Below are 22570 nucleotides of genomic sequence, written 5' to 3'. Positions count from 1 at the left end.
CTGGCTCCAGGGGCTCTGATTTCCTTTGTTCACTTGCCTGCCAGACTTGGCTGCCTGCACCTAAGTGGGTTATTTCCTGCTTGTTTGTGGTCCAGCTTTGCCTGGGCAGTCCAGCGAACTTTGCTACAACCATACTTTCTCTAGTAAGAGTAGAATACCAGAAAGTTTGCTCTTTCTTGGTGTATTCTCCCTTAGCTTTGGAATGTTCTTTAGAATTCTCTTTATTGTTACTCTCCTATTATAGTTAGTAATTCTTTATAGTAAACTTTCCCTATTCAAATTATTGTGTTTTCTCTTCTAATTGGACCTCGACTGACTAATTGAATTAATACCTGATAAAATCAACCAGTCCCATAGCTGAAGTTTGAAATACATTTCTGGGGGGTGGGGGTGGGAAGAAAATGATTATAGATAGATAGATAGATAGATAGATAGATTTATTTATTTATTTATTTATTTATTTATTTATTTAGTGGGGAGAGGCAGAGGGAGAGAATCTCAGGCAGGCTCCACACTCAGTGTGGAGCCTGATGCAGGGCTCGACCTCACAACCCTGAGATCATGACCTGAAATCAAGAATCAGACACTTAACTGACTGAGCCACCCAGGTGCCCTTGGTTATTTTATATTATTTTATTTTACTTTATTTTATTAAGATTTTATTAATTTACTTGTCAGAAAGAGAGAGAAAGCACAAGCAGGGAGAGTGGCAGGCTGAGGGAGAAGCAGGCTCCCTGTTGAGCAAGGGGCTCAATCCCAGAACTCTGGGATCATGACCTTAGCCAAAGGGAGACGCTTAACTGACTGAGCCACCCAGGTGCCCCAACCCCTGGTTATTTTAGGTTTTTTTTTTTCTTTTTAGCTGTCGTAATAGCGATAATGGTAAGGATAAGAACTATTTAGTGATTTTTGCCATATGTCCATTTCCTTTTTTTTAAAATTAAGATTATTTATTTATTTGAGAGAGAGAGCGAGCGAGACAAGCACGAGCTGGGGGAGAGGGAGAGAGAGAAGCAGACTCCCCGCTGAGCGGGGAGCCCGATGTAGGGCTTGATCCCAGAACGCTGGGATCATGACCTGAGCCGAAGGCAGACACTTAACAACTGAGCCAACCAGGCACCCAGCCATATGTCCTTTTCCATCCTGAGTGTTTAATGCACAGTTTTTTTCATACTGAAGAAGTCCTGTAAAGTGAATTATCTTTTTAGTTAAATTTTTTGGTGGTGGTGTCGGGGAGGAAGCTAAAGCATGCCATTTTACCTTGCTAAGAAATATAACTAGTTAAGAGACAATGTGAGAATTTGAATCAGGATGTCTTGCTATTCCTAAAGCCTTTTTCATTTGACTCTTTTGTATGACTTATTTTGGTGGGAAGGTGCAAGGAAAGGTATTAAGTATCTATAGATATAATTATTTTATGTCACTAGTAAGCATTGCTTAAATACTAATGTTTTATCTTTTTTTATAATGGCAGTTTTTTTTTAAAAGAACTTTGGTTCATTTGAAGAGGGAGGAAGAACTACATAAAATATTTTTATCTAGTAGGACATTAGGCAATTAACAAAAATTAAATAAGTTATATGTGAAATTTTGTATTTATGCTTTAAATATTTTTTCTATTTTAACTATGTTTTAATAAGTTTACTCATCCTTCTTATTCTTGTGATTTTTCTTTTTTCTTTTCTTTTTTTTTAAAGAGGGAGGAAGTGAGAGAGAGAAAGAGAGGAGAGGAGAGGGGAGGGGCAGAGGGAGGAGGAGAGAAAATCTTAAGCAGGCTCCATGCCCAGTGTGGAGCCGACATGGGCCTCAATCTCATAACCCTGAGATCTGACCTGCGCTGAAATCAAGAGTCAGATGCTTAACTGACTGAACCACCCAGGTGTCCCTCTCATGTCATTTTTCTAATTGGTATTCACATGTTTTCTTTAAGGTTCATATATTTTGGTGAGTTTACTTCATTATTCCACTGTACTATAGAAGATTGTTATACTTTGATAACTGATCAAAGCTTTAAATAGTTTAAGTCTTTTAAATGGAATTGAACTCCTGAAGAATCTATATTATTTTACACACAGATGACATTGTTTTATATTGAAGTTCTCTTTACTTAGAATGTAAATATCAAGCTAGGACTCTGCAGAAGAGAGTTAACATAGTAGAGCTGAAACTGCTATTCCTAAAGGTCTGCTTGTAGGGTTGGTTCTTGAATGGCGTCTGAAAAGTTGGATTTCAGGAAGGTTCCCACCATTCCTAGAACTGAAGAGTGGCTCACTGTGCCTAAACTGTTTGTAGAAACAGCATGATTTATGCTGAACACTTGCTTTTCTTCTGGAATCTGGAATTTTGTTATATCCTAGGCAAAGGATGCCTGTGTGACCAGCCCCCAGTAAAACCTTGGACACCGAGTCTCTGACTTTCCCTGGTAAACAACTTTTCACACATGTTACAACTCATTGCTGGAGAAATTAAATGTGTCCTCAGTGACTCCAGAGGGAGAGGACTCTGAACTTCACCCTGTGCACGTTTTCCTTTTGCTGATTTTGCTTTGTATCTGTTCACTGTAATGAATCATAGCCGTAAGTACAACTCTATGCTGAGTCCTGTGAGTCCTCCTAGCAAATCTTTGAGCCTGGAGTGGTCTTGGGGACTTTTTGGTTGTTGCATTTTGTTGTTCCTTGGGGGTGTATGTAACGTAACTTCTATTGATTGTAGAAAATGAGCATTTACCTAATTGAAGGTCTCTCTATGTGGATATAGGACAGCTATTTTGGACCTTGTCTTTCAGGGAGCATTATGAGCTAATGCGTAGTAAATATATTTTTGGGTTTACAGTTCTGCAAACTCATTAATCTAGAGTGTCTTTGGATACCCAGAAGTAGTTCTCTTACCCTGATGCACTTCAAGTAAAAACTCTTCCACACTCATATATTCTGTTCCCGTTCCTATCCCACCATCAATAATAGGAAAAGGATGCCCATATATCTCTGGTAGTACTGCCCCTTCCTTGACTTATGCACTTTGGTTGTCCCAAACTGGAGTAAAACAGGGTTTTCCAGAGCTCTGCATGCTCTTGCCAAGATCCTCCTTCTTCCCACCTCAGTCTTCAGCCTTGCTGAAATCTTTTATTTTTTATTTTATTTTATTTTGTTTATTTTATTTTATTATTTTTTATTTTATTTTATTATTTTATATTTTATTTTATTTTAATTATTTTTTGCCTGTTTCTTTCAGGCCTTGTAAGAAGTCCAGGACTCCTGGGTTTTCCACAATACTCAAATCCTGATCCCTTGGATATCCTGTCTTCTGACTCTCATCTTCCACCTTTACCCAGCTTCTGGAACATTCCATGCTACACTCTGGAACTCATAGTGCATCACAGCACAGTTCCTTTCATCCTCAACCTGATTTCTGAATGTTACCTTCACTTTACATAAACTGGGCTTTCACCCTGAGTCTACTGCTTCCTTTACACTCTTTTCAAGTGATGGCTGTTTTCTCTCCTCCCACCCCTTGTGTCTTTGCTCTGGAGATGTTTGAGTATCCTTCTTGCGTGTCCTTGCTTCCTTCCAGACTGTTTTCCTCTTCCCCCATTGAAAACTCACAGCTTTGAAGTTGATGCTCTCAGACTTCCCCATCTGCCAGCCTCTCTTGTTGCAGTTATCTACACATCCTTGGGATTCCCATCATTCTTTGAAGATTTCAGCTCCTGGTTCATTGTCATTCTCTAATTATTAGGCTTATCCTAATTTATGGCAGTTTCAGTATCTCTGTAGATGATTTTTCTAAAAACCTAGCTTCTTAGTTTCTTGACCTCTTCTTGTCTCCCTCCCTCAACCACTTACTTCCACCCTCATACTCTGCAGTTTGTCATTACCAATGACTGTACTCCCTTCACAGTCTCAATATCAGGTATCCCACTGTCTGATCACTATCAGTGGGATAGTGATCACTTATCTCTCTAATTCATTCTCATTTTCTCAATTCCATTCATTCTTTTATCTCACTGAGACTAATAATCCATGGTCCGGTCATGATTTACTGTCCCTCACCCACTCACTTCATGTTTTTACTTTTTTACTTACCTTTGTCCCAATTTAGATTCCATCATCTGTCTTTATAAATTATACTCCCACAACTCCCTTATTTTCTTTTCCATTTTTCCACTTGCCTGGCATATTCCCATCTCTAGTTAATTCCAGCTTTCTACTTCTTTGCACCAACACCTATTAATAACTGAATGCGGCTGGGGAAATAACAGACATACAGCCATGCTGATTGGCTTCACTTGAGGTCCATGACCATAACCTCAGGTGTACCTTTGTGTTGCTAGCATCTCTATTTCATTTTACTAGACAAGCTATTTCATCCCTTTCCTAGGCTATTTCACACCTTCTCTTTAAATGTTCACCATGTCTTCTATCACATTTACTCTCAACCAGTGATCTCTTATTTAAGATAATAGAAACAATAATAGAACTTTAGATATTACATCACCTTGTCTACCAGTTTATCTTATCTGTATCACATATTCTGCCTTTTCTCTTATTACTCTGGATGAAATGTCCATGCTCTTGGCCTACTTTCTACTTGTATAGTAGACTTTATTTGATTTTTCATTCTTGATGACATTAGTTTAGCAGTCTTTCCTCTACCACACTTACTCCTTAGTTACCTCATCCAGTTTCTTTAGATACAGGACTTTAAATATGTCTATAAATGAATGATTTCCAAATTTTTAATCTCAGCCCTGAGGTCTCTTCTGAATTCCAAATTTTTATATATATCCACAACTTCAGATCTTCATTTGGCATTTGTTTCCTTGTTTATTTGTTTATAGCAACTTTATTCATAATTGCCCAAAGTTGGAAGCAGTGAAGATGACTTTTAATATGTGAATGAATAAAAAAATCAAGGTACATGCAGGGAATGGAATGATCACTAAAAAGAAGTGGGCTATCAGGCCATGGAAAGGAGGAACCTTAAATGCATATTGCTGTGAAAGAAGTCAATCTGAAAAGGCTACTCTGATTCCAGACTTATGACATTCTAGAAAAGGCAAAGCTATGGAGACTGTGAAAAGATCAGTGGTCAGGGGTTGGAGGGAAAAGAGTGTTGAATAGATGTAACATGAAAGTTTTAGAGCAGTAAAAGCTATTTTGATGACACTGTGATGGTGGATGTAGGTGGCCATTATATACTTGTCAAAACCTATAGACTGTACAACAGGAAAAGAGAACGCCGTTGTCAAGTATGGGCTTTGGGTGATAATGATAAGTCAATGTAGGTTCAACGAGTGTATCACTGTGGTGCAGGATGTTGGTAGTAGAGGAAGGGGTTGGGGCAGTATTTTAGGACCCTGTACTTTCTGCTTAGTTTTTTTGAAAGCCTAAAACTACTTAAAAAAATCTATTAATTAAAACAAATTATATTCTCTGTAACTAAATATTTAAAGCAGCAGTAGCAGTCACTTCTTGGCAAAACCCAAGTACAAAATCCAGACATTCACATCTGTACTCCAGGCTTCGGGAACACTGAGGATGGGTAGCACAGAGCACAGCAATCCCTGGGATGCACACCAGTGTAGCTGTGGGCGTGCCGTCTTTTATTTTTTATTAAGATAGGGCCCATCGAAAGGGAATGGTGTTGGTATGTTCAATCCTTCCCCATCGCAATTAATCTTTTCATCATCATCTTATTTCTCTTAGTGCATTTGGGGCATAAAATATTATCTTCTAGGCCTGGGGATGGGAAAGTGCAGGTGGGTAACAGGAAGAGAGAGATCGTCCTTTTGAGAGTGTCAGGCACCTAGGCCTGACTTGCATGGAACTGTAGGTGAACCCAACCTTTTGTGTCTGCCAGGGGAGGTCTGTCACGGACCACATACTACCTGACACCAGAGACTTGCAGCAGAAAGTTCTCAACAGAAGCAGGAATGGAACATGAATTCACAGACTTGGATTGACTGGCTCTTGCAGCAATTCTTTTAATGATTTTGATGCATATATCTGGTATATGCAAAAGCCCAAATAATGTATCATTATCTAAATTTCTGTATTATTCCTGTCGAATAGCAAAGTAAAATAGTTGATTTACTAAATGTTTTTAGCAACAATTAAGCCAAGTGTTAGATTTTGAAGTTTATTAGTTTGATTGTTCTAATCATTTTTAATCTATTTTCATTTGAGTATAACTAGATTCTCCTTTTGTACTTGAAAAGATTTAGTAAAAGTATTCATATTTGAATATGGTTCCGCATTTCAAATTTTAATCCGTTATAACGTGGGAGTTAATGGGAACATTATTGCCCCAAGGTGGTGTGCTTGGAGGTTGTTGTATGTTTTTGAAGTTATTGGTTGATAATTTAAAAAGAAAAAAAAAGGACCTAAAAATATTTCCTCTTCTTTTATAACCTTTTCATAGATTAAATTCTCTGCATTGGTAGCCGATCTGAAATGTCCTAAGCATCTATTTTAAATATTTTTTTAAAAAAGATTTTATTTATTTATTTGAGAGTGAGAGAGAAAGAGAGAGAGTGCGCATGCGAGAGCATGAGTCGGGGGCGAGGCAAAGGGAGAGGAAGAGAGAGAATCTCAAGCAGACTCTACGCTGAGCATGAACCCGTGTTGAAGGGCTTTATCCCACAACCCTGAGATCATGACCTAAGCTGAAATCAAGAGTCGGATGTTTAACTGATGGAGCCACCCAGACGCCCCCTAAATATCTATTTTATTTTTTTTCTAGTAATCAGTCTAGTATTCCAGGTAATCTTAGGGGGAAAAAATAAAAATTTCCCACCTGAAGAATGGAAAGAAAAGAACAACTAGTTTTTTAAACCTCTTTAGCTGATAAGTATAAAACCTAATGGAGAGACTTCTCCCTGTGACTGATGGCCCTGAAGCTAGTAAAGTTTTTAAGATCACCAACTCTGGAGTCCTTCATCTGGGTTTAAATCCTGGCTCTACAATGACCTAGGCCAAGTTACTTAATTTCTCTGTGCTTCGGTTTCTAATTTGTAAATTGTGAATAATACCTCTTAAGAATTTTGGGAGGAAAAAATTAGATAACATCTGTAAAGTATTTGGAATAGTCCCTGACTCAGAATACATGTTTAATAAATGCTTGCTGTTATTACTGTGGTGGTATTATCACTAGTACCACAGTCATGATTTTTACGGAGACTGTTTTGAGTGGTAAGTGGAAATCAGAGTTGCCTGTAGAGTCGGAGTGGACTGCCACCATGAGAAGGCAAAACCTTGGCTAGATTTTTAGCACTTTTGTGTATGTACAAGTAGTCCTTGCTTTGCAGTTATGATAATGCACAAATTTATGTTACTTTGGTTTAAATAACACCAGTCCTGCAGCCACATGGTTCAAATTTTTGTTATCATGATATATTAATTATGAGTAATTACAGAAAGTAATAACTCTGCCGTTAACTCTTCAGTTCATGGTCACCACATAAATACAAGATCAGCGACTAGTCACATCACTTCCTTGAAGTTCTCTTGAAAATGATAACAGTGCATCTGTTACTTAGCTCACTCCCAGACAGCAAAGTGTGTTGTTGTGTTACCTCCGTATCACTCAGTGATAAACCTGCGTAACATTTCATAAAAATGGGTAAATTGAAAGAGTTGGCCAACAAAGATAAGAGTGCAGCAAAGAAATGAAAAGTGATAATGCTGAAAGTGAAATTGCATATGATCTTAGAAGACTTAGAAATGATGACAGCAGAATGAAGATAGGAAGAGACCTACGTCCTGTATGAAGCTATGGTGTCAACCATTCTGAAAAAGTCTGGTGAATATAAAGAGCACAATAAAGTCACTCTATCATCTTTAAGTTTCAGTAGGAATAGAAGGCTGCTCAGGGTTGAAATGGAATATTTATTTCTACTTTGGATTAAAGACTGCAATAAAAAAGAAAATTCTACTTAGTTTTGCTAGCATTCAGGCCAAAATTTTAAAGTTAGTTGCCATGTTGAAAGGGAGTGATAATGACAAGACTGGAGATCATGCGGTTTCTTCAGCTGAGTTTTGGAAGAAATGTGATATAAGCATGCAATTGAAAACAATCATGCGGGGAGCCTGGGTGGTTGGTTTGTTGAGCGTCCAACTCTTGATTTCGGCCCAGGTCATGATTTCAGCGTCCTGGGATTGAGCCCCACATTGGGCTCCATGCTCAGCAGGGAGTCTGCTTGAGGATTCTCTCCCTCTTTCTCTGCCCCCGCCCCCTCACTCACTCTCTCTCACACACACAGACACACACACGTGCACTGCTCTCTCTCACTCTCTCAAATAAATAATCTTAAAAAAAATTCATGTATCGTGATGGGAAGCAACAATGAATAGTATGCATGTAGCATGGCAGAACTTTTACTGCACTATACAAATAACTTTGCAGGATTTGAATAGGACATAAATGGAATTATAAAGAAATAGGACCCTGGGAATGTTGACATTGCCACTGTTCAGTGGAATCTACATAGGCAGCCAGAAGAACACAGTGAGGATTAATTTAGCAGCATAAGTAAGGAAAGTGTGATGAAAAGGATGAATGTCCTGGAGGAAATGACAGCAAAAACTTCACATTAAAGGAACCCTCAGATATTTCATAACATTGAAAGTGCAAAGGATAAAATATTGGAGGCTGATTCAAATTTAGAAAGGAATATGAGTGTTTATCAGGGCATAGAAAAAAATGGTTATTCTGTATTGTAAATTATACGAGAAGAAAGCAAGCTCTATTCAAACTCAGTAATTGTTTCCAAAGAAATAAAACACTTTAATTGTCAATGTTTCTAAGTGCTTTAAATTACAAAGTACTAAATAAATAATAGTTTTACTTTTTTTTTCTTCATTAGTTGTATACTTATAACTGACAGCAAAGAGTTTTTGAAGTTTTGACAAAAATAAAGATTGCAGAACAATCATAATTGTCCCCACTGATCATAACATCATTTTGCCCAGTTCAGCTTGTGTGGTTATTGTCATGGTTCCCCATACTGTGCGTGGTGAGGAATGTCTGTGTATCTATCTCTGCTTGATCCTGTTAGTGAGGGAAAAACAATCCCGGCATTTCTCACCTGGGAGGCTTTTCCAACTGTCTTTTGCTCTAACTTTTTTAGTGTGAGACTGACTGGATTCTAATTTTTACCAAATTTAACTTTTCGTGTTCTTGGATATTCTGAAAAAGTATGATTGACTTACAGCTTTTCTTTGTATTTCTGTTTACCTCCTTCTGACATACTGTCACTGTTTCATTTTTAACAACAAAAGTTCAGTTAAGAGACAGTGTTCCTTAACAGACACTGGTAGATGCTTGCCTCCTTTCCTTTTCCTTTCTTCTCTTCTTCGTTTTTATCCATAGTCTTTATGGAGGTAGATAGAATCCTAATCATTTGATGGACTGAAAGCAAAAGTAAAGCAATTTAATTTCCTGGTACAGAACATGAACATATCATCTTTGGTTTTTATTACTTTTTTCTATCACTTAAGTCTAAAGCAGTGCTAGCTAGATATGCTGTTTCGGTGTTTGTATGGATGCTAACTTGGTATTAAAAACTGTTTAAAGCTTTGTTATGAGTAGAAACTCAGAAGTATTATGGAAGGTTAAGTTTTCTTTTCTTAGTAATAGTGGCAATTGTAGGGGCATCTGGGTGGTTCAGTTGGTTAAGTGTCTGCCTTTCAGCTCAGGTCATGATATCAGGGTCCTGGGATCGAGCCCTCCCACCCCACCCTGTGTCGGGCTTTCTGCTCAGCGGGGAGTTTTCTTCTCCCTCTGCCTCTGCTCCTTCCCCCGCTTGTACACTGTCTCTCTCACTCTCTCAAATAAATAAAGTCTTTAAAAAAAATAATAGTGGCAGTTGTAATACTAATGTATAATTGGGCACTGCTTTATAGTTCACAGTGTACTTTGACCCTGAGGGTTTTCGTTTCACCTTTACGTGAACATAGTGAACGTGTAAGCAGATAACATTTGTATTTCAGATCTGTCGAAAGTGAAATGTTGCAGTGTATAACTTGCCCTGGGTCACATGGGGAGTTTATAATCTTTCCTGATAGGCTTGGGAGGTGATAGAGTATAATATGTAAAAGATCTGCAGTTTTGGATCATGGACATGGGCTCAAATCTCAGTTGTTTACCTTAATACCCGTGTTGTTTGGACAAATCACTTCTACCTTCATGAAAACTAGTTTGTCATTTCTCATATGCAGGTTGTTTTGAAATGTAAATGTAGCAATATAGTAATGTCTGACTTAAGGCATTAAATAGTATATGCTAGAATTAATGTAATAATATTAATATACTATCATTATCTCATTCTCAGGAGGTTTGATTTCAGATTTTGGGCAGTTCAGCTATGTACGATATTATAAATAGTGTTGGGTGTGTATCTTTTTGGCTTTCTTAACATTCTGTACTTACAACGATCCCAGAACTTACCATATCAGGTTGTAGTTCCCTGTTTACTTGTATTTTCCTCCTCTAGTAGACTGTGGGCTGCTTGAGAAAATAGGTGTGATGGCAGTTGTCTACATTACTTATAGAGTTAACAAGAATAGGTTGAATGCTTTGACCGCCCCAATGAAATACTTAATATTTGCATTAGGTGTTTGTGGTACTAATAATATCTATTTAATTACTGACACATTATTCCTAATAGACCTCGCTTGTCTCCACGGGAAACCTCATGTGCTTTAATGAAATACAAATTTGGAAATGACTAATACAGCTTGATAGAGAAAGATGGTGCAATTTTCGTGTTGGAAGAACTCCTTAGAATTCATCTGTTATATCTCTCCCATTTTCTAGAAGAGGAAGCGGAAGCTCAAGAGGGTTAGGTGCTAGGGCATCTTGGTGGCTCAGTCAGTTAAGTGTCAGCTGTTAGCTCAGGTGTTGATCCCAGAGTCCTGGAATTGACCCCGAGCCCTGCTCTCCGTCTCCCTCTGCCTCCCACTTGTGCTGCCCTTCTTTCTGCCTCTCTCTCTCTGTCAAATGGCGAATATAGATTTTTTAAAAAGGGGGTGTTAGGTGCTTTCTCTAAGGTCACACTTCTGGTTGGTGGCAGGATTTTTTTTTTTCAAGAGTTTATTTTTATTTATTTATTTGAGAGAGAGAGGGGAGAGAGCCTGGGGGGTGGGGGAAAAGAGAAGGGGGAAGGGAGAAGGACAAGCAGGCTTTGCGCTGAATGTGGAGCCCAACTCTGGGGTTGTCTCACAACCCTGAGATCATCACCTGAGCCAAAATCAAGAGTCGGACTCTTAACTGACTAAGTCACCCAGGTGCCCTGGTGGCAGGATTTTTAATTTATAACCCAGGAAAAGAGCAGTACATCAAAGATCATCAGAATAAAGTGATAGCTGTTGCCATTTAAGGAAAACCTAAACCTCCAAGGCTCTTTTTGCAGTAGAGTTTAACATGGGAATATTAAAAAAATATAAAATTGTACCAATTTCATCATTCGCCTGCAGTTGCTTGGCAAACAAAATGATAATAAGTTTTCAAAAAGAGCAAAAAGAAATGTAGGGAGGATGCATACTAAATTGTTAACATTGGTTCTTAGGGGGGCTGTTATTAGCGAGAAAAAGGATAAATTATGTTTTCTTTTTACATTTTGGTGTCCATTAACTTTTTACAGTGAGTACATAATAGTTTTGTAACTTAAAAATTCTGTAATATAGAAAATTGTTCTTTAAAAAACTGTGAGAGATACAAGTCAAAGCAAAGCATGTAGGGAATGTGAGAGAAGTCTTCTGTCCTCACTGACTTTTTTAGTTGGGGGGGCCAAATTTCATATCTGAAAAAGAATTCACTTTTTTATTCTTGTTTAGCAAGTATTTAAGGGAATGGTAGAAGAAATAGTACAATGAATTGCATAATTAACATTTAATTTGTAGTGTTTATTCTAGGAGTTCATAGGGAGATTATAGCAGTATATAGTAATTGTATTAAAATTATGGCTATTAGGGTATTCTTTCTTTTGTAGTAGATTACATTTTGTTCAGTGGCACAGTAATATGTTTGGAAAGTTATCTTCAGAGCTCAGTGACTTTATCTGTGTCATGTACTTGATTAGTTTTGCATGCCAAAGAGAGCCGTGAGCAAGGTATCCTCAAGTACTAACAGGAAGTTTATATTATTTTACCACTTAGTAGAGTCATATTGGGATAGGACTTATCTTGTTCATGGAAGAACAAGATATGCTAGTAGAAAAGTAAACTTTTGGAAAATAACAAGGATCAGATTATGTAGTGACATGTCAGTTGTCAATATTTTGAAATTTAAATAATCTTAACATACTTAATTTATTTGCATTCTGTACTCCTGTGTGAAATGTTCCATAGCGTATTTTTAAATGCTGGAAAACTATAATAAAAACACTCTAGTAAGTATGGATATGCGTTGTTGGCAGAGGGATCCTGAAGACAGGTCACACTGCCTGTAGCTTTACAAGATCTATTTAAGAGGCAAAAGAATTTGAGTAAATTGTTGGATTTCTCTGGACTGTACTTTTCTTACTAAAAAGCAGAATTAATAATAACCTAACAAATATGAAAATGTTGGATTTAGCTGAATTTTAGAGCTTATGAAAATCCTTCACAAATACAGTACTAGGGGATGTAGTAGATGGGATTCCTAAAGCTTCTATAGCATCAGGAAGCACAGAACAAATAGTTAATTGTATATATAGTATGTTGGATAATATCTTCACTAATACAGTGGCACATTTAGTAATGAGTTTCATATAACTTTTTTTCAAACTTAAGGTATAATAAATATTAACAGGCTACTCAGTGAAAATGACTGTTGAAGGCCAGGGTAATTGTTTCTGTTAATCTGGCTTGATACAAAGAGTGAGCACAGTCTTATTTTTTTTTAATCTCCTTTTTTATTTAATTGGGGTAGTTGATTTTGACTTATATGTTTGAAATAACTCCAAGGCAAATGAAGTCTCACTTCTATGTAGAAACCAGTTCCTATCTCACTACTGTATTTTGTTTCAGTCAATAATTTGTGGCCATTTTTATCACAGTTTCTGATGATTGGTAACCTTTTACATGCAGAAATAAAGATCTGGGAATTTAGATAATTTATTTCTATGCAATTTTATTATGTATCTTAATTCTTTTCTATAGTGTTTCTTTTAAAAAGCTAAAGCTATTTGTAATAACAGAGCTCAGATTGTGTAGTTATTATAAAAAGGCTTTTTGCTCACTGGGCTTTTATTATATTCTTGATACCTTATTTGTCCTTTTTTTTCCCCCCCAATATTTTCAGATGTTTTGGAATGTTATTAAGCCCAGGTCGAAACGTGAAGAACAGTGACATGCATTTACTGGATATGGTAATGATAATCTTAAGCACATTAACCAAGTATAGCTGATAGTTAATTTATATTTTAGAAGTATTTTCTATTTTAAAATTTTGTCATATTGTCAAAATTGTTTCTAACTTTTCATCTGTATGGTAGTAATAATTTTGGAAACCCAAACTTAAAATTACTTATGAGGGAGAGATTTAGAAAAATTTCCATCAAAAAGTCATATGCAAATTGAAAGCAAATGAAAGGATAGTGTTACGACAATGTCCATTTATTCATCTGGTTGGGTTCTTAGGAAGATATCTTTTCTTTGAGCCAAAAATAACTAGTACATGATTTTAACAGGCATATCCAGAGTGAATATAGTGCCTTTCATTTATTTTAATGCACTGTTATTAATTTGAGTACTGTGATGAATGCTTTTGTTTTCTTTAAAGCATTTCCCTTCCTGAATTTATCTTCCTTTATTACCTGTCCTTAGCAAAGTATATTTATTGTAGGATTGGTATTTATTTAAGGAATTTTCTTGAAGGTTAATATATATTTGAGAGTTGGTATTTGATATAAAAATAGCAATTATCTTAACTTTTAAACAGGAAATACCTTCTATATTGCACTTAATGAATATATTTACCTTGTGATTTAGATATGTTGTAGGAAAGTCATCTTAGAGTATCAAGTAAGTATAAAATAGTAAAATATAAAGTGACTTAACTGGGATTTTAATACTTAGTGATAGCAAGCACAACATGTTTTTAATCTTTTCAGCTTGAGTTCTGAAAATGTCAATTAAATATCACCAATTATATCTTTTTTTTCATGGTAATGTCACATTGATTTTCTAATGGTCCTACTGGAAATGGTTTTTTCAGCCTTTTTGAGCACATAATTGTGTGCCAAGCATTGTGTGGAGTGCTGGGGTTATAGATACAGTAAAACATAGCTCTTAGCATCTGTGGGTTTATAGATTTGTGATGAAAACAGATCTCTTAAGTATGTAGCTATGGCAGTGAGGTAAGTGCTCTCCGGGAGTTGATACAGTGAGCCACAGAGATACAGAGAAAGCATTTCACAAAAAGGTAAGGTTAAAGACAACCAGATACAGTGAATGTGAAAACAGATTAGCTATTGATCCACCTCTCTTCCATCCTCTTTACAACATATCAGTAATAAAGTGGTTTTACCTACGGCAAGCCATAGCATTTTGGAGTCCTGAAAATTCCATGAGGAGGCAGTTCAGGGACATTTAACACTTACAGGTTCCTAGGTCTTAGTCATGGTCTTTCAGAGTTTAAAAGATTAAGGTGTATCACTGGCAGAGATTTTTTTTTTTTCATAAAACCTAAATGCAGATTATAGAATTACAGATTGGCATGAACTTCTGAGGCCCCCAGTCTTGAGTGTCTTACTTGAAGAGTAGTCCTCTACTTTGAAGAGTCCATATTGAAATCAAAGGGCTCATCAGCATTGAAGCTTCTGTTCAACAAATAGTTGGTAAAAGTGGGAGGGTTTATATTTGCAGTTATCAAGAGTTGTGATTTGTTACTGATCTTTGTGCTATCTTAATACATGGTTATTGAGCTTTGGCTAGACTACATTTCATAAAAAGGAACTTACTACCTTTTAATGAAGACTATGGGACAGTTCTGGTTATTATAAAGTTATTTCTTTGTAACCACCAGAAATCATATTCCTTATAACTTTGCCTAATTAGTCTTAGTTCTGTCCTCTAGAGCAAGATGTTATGTTCTTCTGACTTGTTCAAATATGTGAACACTTCGAAAACAAATTTCACTGTCTTACACTTGATTCTGACAAACTTTGAAAAATCCTGCAGTTATATTTAATTTCAGAATTTGTGAGACTTTTCTATTTATCTTGAATAATTTTTAAGCAATGCTGACTTTTCTTCCCTTTGAATATTTTCTAATAAGATGAATTCAGACTTTTTATAAATTTATAAATTTAGTTTAATATAAGATCTACATGAAAGAGAAAGTCATATTTATAAATGAAAAAATATTTTTCAGCAAGTAGATCACTTATATATATATATAGTATATAAACAAAATCATCTATAAGTAAAATTGGGTTTTGGGTGGATACAAATAACAGATTCAGTTTTCTTCCAGTAGTGAGAATATTTTTGGTGAAGATACTTGTAAGAATAAGGAAATGAAAATTTTTGATCCACAGCCATTGATACTGTTGGTGAGAAAAATTTTCTTCTACCCTTCAACGTTCTTCTGGCTGGTCTAAGAATTAAATTGACAAGAGACAGTTTAGCAGGAGAAAATTCAATTTAATTACATATGTATGGGTACTCCGTAAGAATATGATGCCTACAGGCAGTCAGACAATGAGGCTTATACGCCATTCTAAGCTAAGGAGAAGGGGTAGAAGTTAGGGACTTCAAAGGGAAGGAAGACAATTCAAAGAAGATGAAAAAAAGTAAATGTTTGGCAGACAAATGTTTGGGAGACCACTCAGAAACAATGGGACATATGAATTTTAACAAATAGCCGTTGCCAGTTTCCTCTCTGACTACCTGACCTGCTTTATTTTATACTGTAGTTATCTATGTTGACCATAAGGGGGGAGGCCAAAGGTTCTTCCTCAGCCTTTTGTTTTTTTTTTAAATAAGCAGCCTAAAAATAACCACATGTCAAAGAGATACATTTTGGGTGGCAAAGTTTGCTTTCCTATAGTACCTAGGGAAAGCCTAACAGCAAGGTACCAAGAAGAGCTGAAAACTCAGTAGAGCCTGGTGTCTTGGAATTGGAATGCAATTTAAAAGTCCTATAAATGCCTCAGAAAGCTTGTGTATCTTTACAATTAATCATTTATTGACACTAGACCAGTCAGTGAACTCACAGTTACAAATACGTTTACACTGTAATCCAGTATGCTTGTAAATCTGTATGTGTGAAAAAAGCAGAAATAAGATTTTCATGAAACAGTTCTTACTCCTTATGCATGTAAGGAACTCTGCTATTTTTTCTTCTACTTGATTAAAAAGTCTAGTCATAATCCACTAAATTGACTTTATGATCCACAAATGGGTCACAAACTGCTGCTTAGAGAACTGACAGGCTAATGTTTTCCAGAGTCAGGATCATTTCGTTTTGTTTTCTTTGCTGGATACTTACAGGCATAGACCATGGCTTAGAGTAGGCTCATATTTGCTTAATGAATGGATGGATTAGCATGAACTTACATTTTTCTTTTTTTTTTTTTTTTAAGATTTTATTTATTTATTCGAGAGAGATAGAGACAGCCAGCGAGAGAGGGAACACAAGCAGGGGGAGTGGGAGAGGAAGAAGCAGGCTCATAGCGGAGGAGCCTGATGTGGGGCTCGATCCCATAATGCCGGGATCACGCCCTGAGCCGAAGGCAGACGCCCAACCGCTGTGCCACCCAGGCGCCCCACATTTTTCATTTTTTCTGTGTATTTTGTCTTTTCAGTATCATGCGTCTGCTTTATGACACTATCTGGCTACTTGACCTTAGCTAAAGCTTGCTCATTACTTGAGAGTGGTTCACTATATGAACCAAAGTTTCTATTTAGTGGCTTACTATATGATTCTCTGGCCTTTGTCTTATGGCTTTTCTGCCTGTGTTCCTACTACAAACTGCCACATTCTGTCTGTATTTCCTAATCTGTTTTCCTAAGAGGAGGGCATCTAGTGGTTCCACCTGGCCTAGTTTGGGCAGAGACCTTTGTTGTCCAGATGTCCCTTACGGGCTGTGCCTGATTTTGTTAGCCCTGCTTGTGGTGGGGGCAAAGGAGTCAGGAAGAACTCTTCAGCAAAGATAGTTAAAGAAGGATTTTTTTTTTTTTTTAAGATTTATTTATCTTAGAGGTAGAGTAGAGCAGGGGTGGGGCAGAGGGAGAGGGAGAGGGAGAGAAATCCTCAAGCAGCCTCCTCTCTGAGCATGAGCCTGACTTGGGGCTTGATCTCACAACCCCAAGAGAGTTGGACACTCAACCGACTGAGCCATCCAGGCGCCCCAAGAAGTATCTTTATAGAGGCTGGGAGCAAGCCAGGCTGTATGGTGGAAATGTCTAGTTCAATAACAGAAATGCCATACTTGATGAGGAGAAACTTTTATTGAGGGCTTTTGATGTATAAGACAGTATTACTGTGGTGGTGTATTGTGAGGACTGCAAAGACCTAAAGCTATGGTTGTTGAATTAGGCTATTTTGGTTATAAGGAACAAAGATCCATTTAGAGAACCTTAGAGACAGAAGAGGTTATTGATCTTCATGAAATCATACCCAAGGTCTCTGCTATCTAGACTCTTCTGTCTGCCTCACCTCCCCCCATGGGCTCACTCGTTCTTTGAGCCTCTTTTTAGCTTGGGCTCCTGTTCTTTTTCCATGGCTGCCCCTGCCCCCAGGCCTCTGGTGCTTGCCCCCGTCTCTTTCTGTACCTCCTTCCCCGTCTCTGCCTCTTTCCTTCCTTCTGTCTCCTCTTTCTCCTTCTCTCATCTTTTCCGCTTTATCCTCCTCTCTTCCTCCCTGCTTTTTCTCTGCCCTTCTCTCCCTGTTCCTCACTCTTGCTCCCTCCTTCCTGCCTCCCAGTATCTGCCTGTGTGTTTGGACTGCATGATTATTTTTAACGAAATTTTTGTTTTCTCCATTTCTGTCTTACCACTTAGCAGTTTCCTAATACTCTGCTGTTTTTATATATTCTTTCCTACTTTATAATTTCCATTACCTTATCACTTCGTTTGATGTGTGGCCTGTCAGGGCCCGATTTCTTATTAAAATCTTTCAGCTCCACTGCTAACTGCCCACTTTCCTTGGTATTTGTCAATTGAAAGAAATATTTTGATTGGATTAGCTCATCTTTTTGGACTCAAGCACAACACAGCTTTTTCCAGGAATGGATTGGGTTTTTTGGGAGGTCAGATGCCCATTCTTGTTCTGAATGGGATTCTAATGAGAAGGTAGAAAGGATAGGCATAGGGAGGGAGAGAGGAAGGGATGGAGAGAGAGATGGAGACAGAGAATGAAGATGAATATATGAATGTGGTGAAAGTGTTGTGTGAGTTTCCTTTACGTGGCCTTGAATGTATTTTATCTCCAGAACTCAGGGTTCCTATACTCAGGCTGACAGTTCGAGTGGTGAAATACCACCAATACACTAGGAAAATATACACTGTAATTACCAAATGACTGAAATAATTTTGTAGGGTTTCAGAGAAGCATCTGAGTGGGGATAAAACTGAAAAAAAAGTTTTTCTCTTTGTTTTTGTCTGACCCTTTCAGCACTCTCTCTTCATAATATGAGGAAATGGCTACAGAAAATGTAAAGTACTGTGGATAATACTCTTTTGCACACGCACATACTTGTATGGTGTGCTGTTCTCCCGTGGGAACACCTCTGAATACTACCCCCTTCCCATCCCGTCCCGTGCACATACATACACACAGCTTTATGGGATCCTCCTTTCACTATAGGAGCTGCTTGCTACTTCAGTGAGAGTCAGGAGAGCTCTCGGTGGACATCTTAAGGGGTGGAGGAGATAAAGAAGGGGAGAAGGACAGAAGGGAAGGAGGGAGCAAGTAAAAAGGTAAAAGGGAGACAGTTAATCAACTTGGGTGTTGATTACAAACCTTTGTCTCCTAGCGGTGATTACTGATCGTAAGAAAGTATACAAATATGTGATAATAGATAATAGAAAAGTTTCAACTTTGAGAGGTGTTGTGATAAAGTAAATTAATATTTTAAGAATATATTATAAATTAGAGCATTGAAAGAAAAATACTAACCACTTTTCCTTTGTTTAGCTATTCATTCAGTTAAAATATCTTCATTGATATCTATGCTATAGTTTTAATAGAAACTGGACACACTTGTATGCTTAGGTATGTGAAATTTTGACAAGCAACCTAAGATAACGTCAAATGTAACTTCATACCAATATTATGTTTTTGTGAGTCAGCATATAAAGGTATACCTCCTTTTAATCCAAGAGGTATTGCCTCTAAATAGAAACTCTGAAGAAACCTGTAGGAGAATTTAATATTGAAAGACATGCTTTTGTAGGGTGACAAAAATTTTACCAAAAAAAAAAAAAAAATCCCATTTGATTGTAAGTCCAAGCTTAAAGTAAGATATAATTTAAAATGGTGATTTTCTTGAAGTTTATATTCCCAGTGATTTTTGTCTGAACTTCTACAGGAATCCATGGGAAAGAGCTATGATGGGAGGGCTTATGTTATTACTGGCATGTGGAACCCCAATGTACCAATATTTCTGGCACTTAATGAAGAAACCCCAAAAGGTAAATTTTCTCACAGTATTCATTATTATTTACTTTAAATTTTACATTATGGTCAATGTTATTTTGCTGTGGTTTTTAGAATTCTTGTGCTTATTTAAAATGAAGTTATTTAGATTTTAAAGTTTTTTTTTAATACTTTATGCATTTATGGGGAAAACCTCTACTACTCAAAAGAATCTTCCCCAAAGACATGTGAATTAGTTTTATTAGATTATGTAGAAGGTATTTGGGATTTGTGTTTCATATGCTATCACAGAGTTATTTTACTTGGGGGTAGTGATGGAAGAGTATGAAAGAAATGGTGAAAGCAAATTCTGGAATTTTGCATATCTTTGATAACTATTCTAACTCTTTTTTCCTCATTGTAGGTTACTTATATTTTTTCATTTTTTAATTGTTCCAATCTTTTGACCTTTGGGATCTTAGTAATGTATATTCAGAATTTTATTTGTGGTAAACACTTTTTCCTAGTTGTTTACTTTTTCATTTTGTGTGACATGTCTAGTGTTAAACAGATAAATTTATGAGTGGCAAATAGTACATTTGTCATTCTTCCTATTGTGTTTATTTTTATTCCTACTTTAGCCAGATATCTGCTAATTGTCTATGATTTTTATCCCTCTGTCATCTGTCCTTAAACTAAAATTTAAATTTTTACCTCATGAGTTACAACTAAAGTTACGTTATACTAAATGCTTTACTGTGATTCAACCAATAATTATTGAGAAAATAATGGATCAGTAGGTTTGATCTTTCATCTAATATTAGTTACTTTATACCCACAGTAGATTTTTGGTTAAAGACGAGAGCATTAGTGAATACTGATATGGAAATATATTAATGAGCATTAAATAGTAATTAATAAATTTCCTTAACAAGAGTGTATACCAGTTCCATAAATTGCATGCATTTGATCATGCATCTATCTATTTCACAATGAGGGCTAAAAAGAGAGAAAAATAATGATGATTATATAGCCTTTCATGTATTAGGGATAAATAATTTTTACACCCACAGTTGTAAATTCTGGAGACAGGCTTGTAAAGACCTTCTGTCTTATAATCATTCAGAAAGTAAACATGAAAATGGGAAAAATAAGCCAGTTGATAATTTTGAAGAATAAAATATAGGAACTTCAAATAGTAAGCTAAAAAGCAATTTTTATCTATTTTTAATGTAACACATAGTTCGGTTTAATTTTGTTTTTTAATACATATTTGGTCTTCTATTTTTTCTTTTTCTTTCTTTATTTATTTGGGAAAAGAGAATGAGTGAGCACATGATGGGGGATGGGGAGGGCAGAGGGAGAGGGAGAAGCAGTCTCTCCGCTGCGTGGAAAGCCCAATGAGGGGATTGATTCGAGGACCCTGAGATTATGACCTGGGCTGAAGGCAGACACTTAACCAGCTGAGCCACCCAGGCACTCCTATTTGGTCTTGTATTAAAGGATAATGTATTTTAAAGTTCATTTTTTCTATTAAAATGAACTTAATGTAATACTATATTAAAATAATATATTTTTAAGAAGATTTTATTTATTTGACAGAAAGAGAGCACAAGTAGGCAGAGAGGCAGGCAGAGGGAGAAGGAGAAGCAGACTCCCCGTTGAGCAGGGAGCCTGATGTGGGACTCAGTCCCAGGACCCTGGGATCAATGACCTGAGCTGAAGGCAGATGCTTAACTGACTGAGCCACCCAGGTGCCCCTTAAAATAATATTCTTGGGGCGCCTGGGTGGCTCAGTTGGTTGGGCGACTAGCTCTTGGTTTCTGCTGAGATCATGATCGTCTCATGGGTCATGAGATCAAGCCTGTGTGTGGCTCCAAACTCAGGGGGAGTGTGCTTGGGATTTTCTCCCTTTGCCTCTCCTCCCCCTCGTGTGTGCACATGTGTGCATGTGCTCTCTCTCTCAAATTTAAGTAAGTCTTAAAAAAATATTCTTATCCAAAAGCTAATGTATTTTAAATTTTAAATTATTTCATATGGGACAAAAAATACTGACCCGATTTCTAAAACTTCTAAATAATATCCTTGAGATTATATATTACTCAGAGGATTCATGAATGAGAGTTTGATATTTTTTACAGAATAAGTTGAAGCTCTGGAGATGAAATGTCTTGAATTTTTTCACTATACCACCAAGTTGTGTATTCTATTTTACGTTTTGTGTTACTGTCTCTTACACTTTGACAGTACTCCCCTTGGACTGCCAGGGCAAGTACAGTGCCTAGAGAATCCTTGTTTTTCTTGAATTGGCAGGTAGAATTTATTTAGTAAGAATGTAATAATTTTTTTGTTGAATTTGATATTAATAGAAGTATAGTTGATTTGTATAAACGTTGTATAATACTTTTAAAAAACATTGTTCAAGGTTTCTTCTAATGATGGGCTTGGTTATTTGAACTTTAACTGAGAACTAAAAATGCTGGACAAAGTGAATTTTAAAAATATTTCAGAAGTAACAAAGAAATGACACTATGGATTAGCCAAACCATAGATTGGAAAACCCAATGAGGGGTGCCTGGCTGACTCAGTCAGTAGTGCATGAGACTCTTATTCTCAGGGTCTAGAGTTCAAGCCCCATGTTGGACATGGATCCTACTTAAGAAAAAAAAAAAAAAAGAAAAAGAAAAAAAAACCTGCCGAATCTCAAGCAAGATAAATAAAATAAAACCCATATTTCAGCCTATCATAGTGAAACTAAAGAAAACCAATAGACACTAGCCTAGAAGATTCTAGATTCATATTAAAGGAAGGCTGTGGCCAAGTAAACATTTTAAATAACTGAAATTTTGACTGATAACACTATACTGTTGCCTAAAACTACTTGCCAGGGCTCTGATATAGATCTGTAATTGTACAGAACTATTTCATCAGAGCCTTAGTGATTTTCCTGAACATATAATGAGGGGACAGTGAGGATACTGACAGATCTCCAGGGACTTCCCTTAAA

General features: G+C 36.7%; 1 protein-coding gene across 2 annotated transcripts in view; it reads left to right on the top strand.

Moving 5' to 3' along the window:
- The window catches only part of RABGAP1L (RAB GTPase activating protein 1 like), a 716315-nt gene that overhangs the window by 109300 nt on the left and 584445 nt on the right, over positions 1-22570 (top strand). For both annotated transcript variants that reach the window (XM_045811376.2, XM_045811377.2), the window contains 2 exons: positions 13282-13348; positions 19517-19619. In XM_045811376.2, coding sequence (XP_045667332.1) covers positions 13282-13348; positions 19517-19619 — 170 coding nt within the window. The remainder of the gene's footprint in view (positions 1-13281; positions 13349-19516; positions 19620-22570) is intronic.

This window comes from Ursus americanus, chromosome 2 (genome assembly GCF_024610735.1).
Source record: "Ursus americanus isolate L20-20 chromosome 2, mUrsAme1.1.p, whole genome shotgun sequence".
In the NCBI taxonomy this organism is placed as follows: domain Eukaryota; kingdom Metazoa; phylum Chordata; class Mammalia; order Carnivora; family Ursidae; genus Ursus; species Ursus americanus.
The sequence above is the reverse complement of the archived record's forward strand: the minus strand, read 5'-3'. Positions and strand labels throughout refer to the sequence as shown.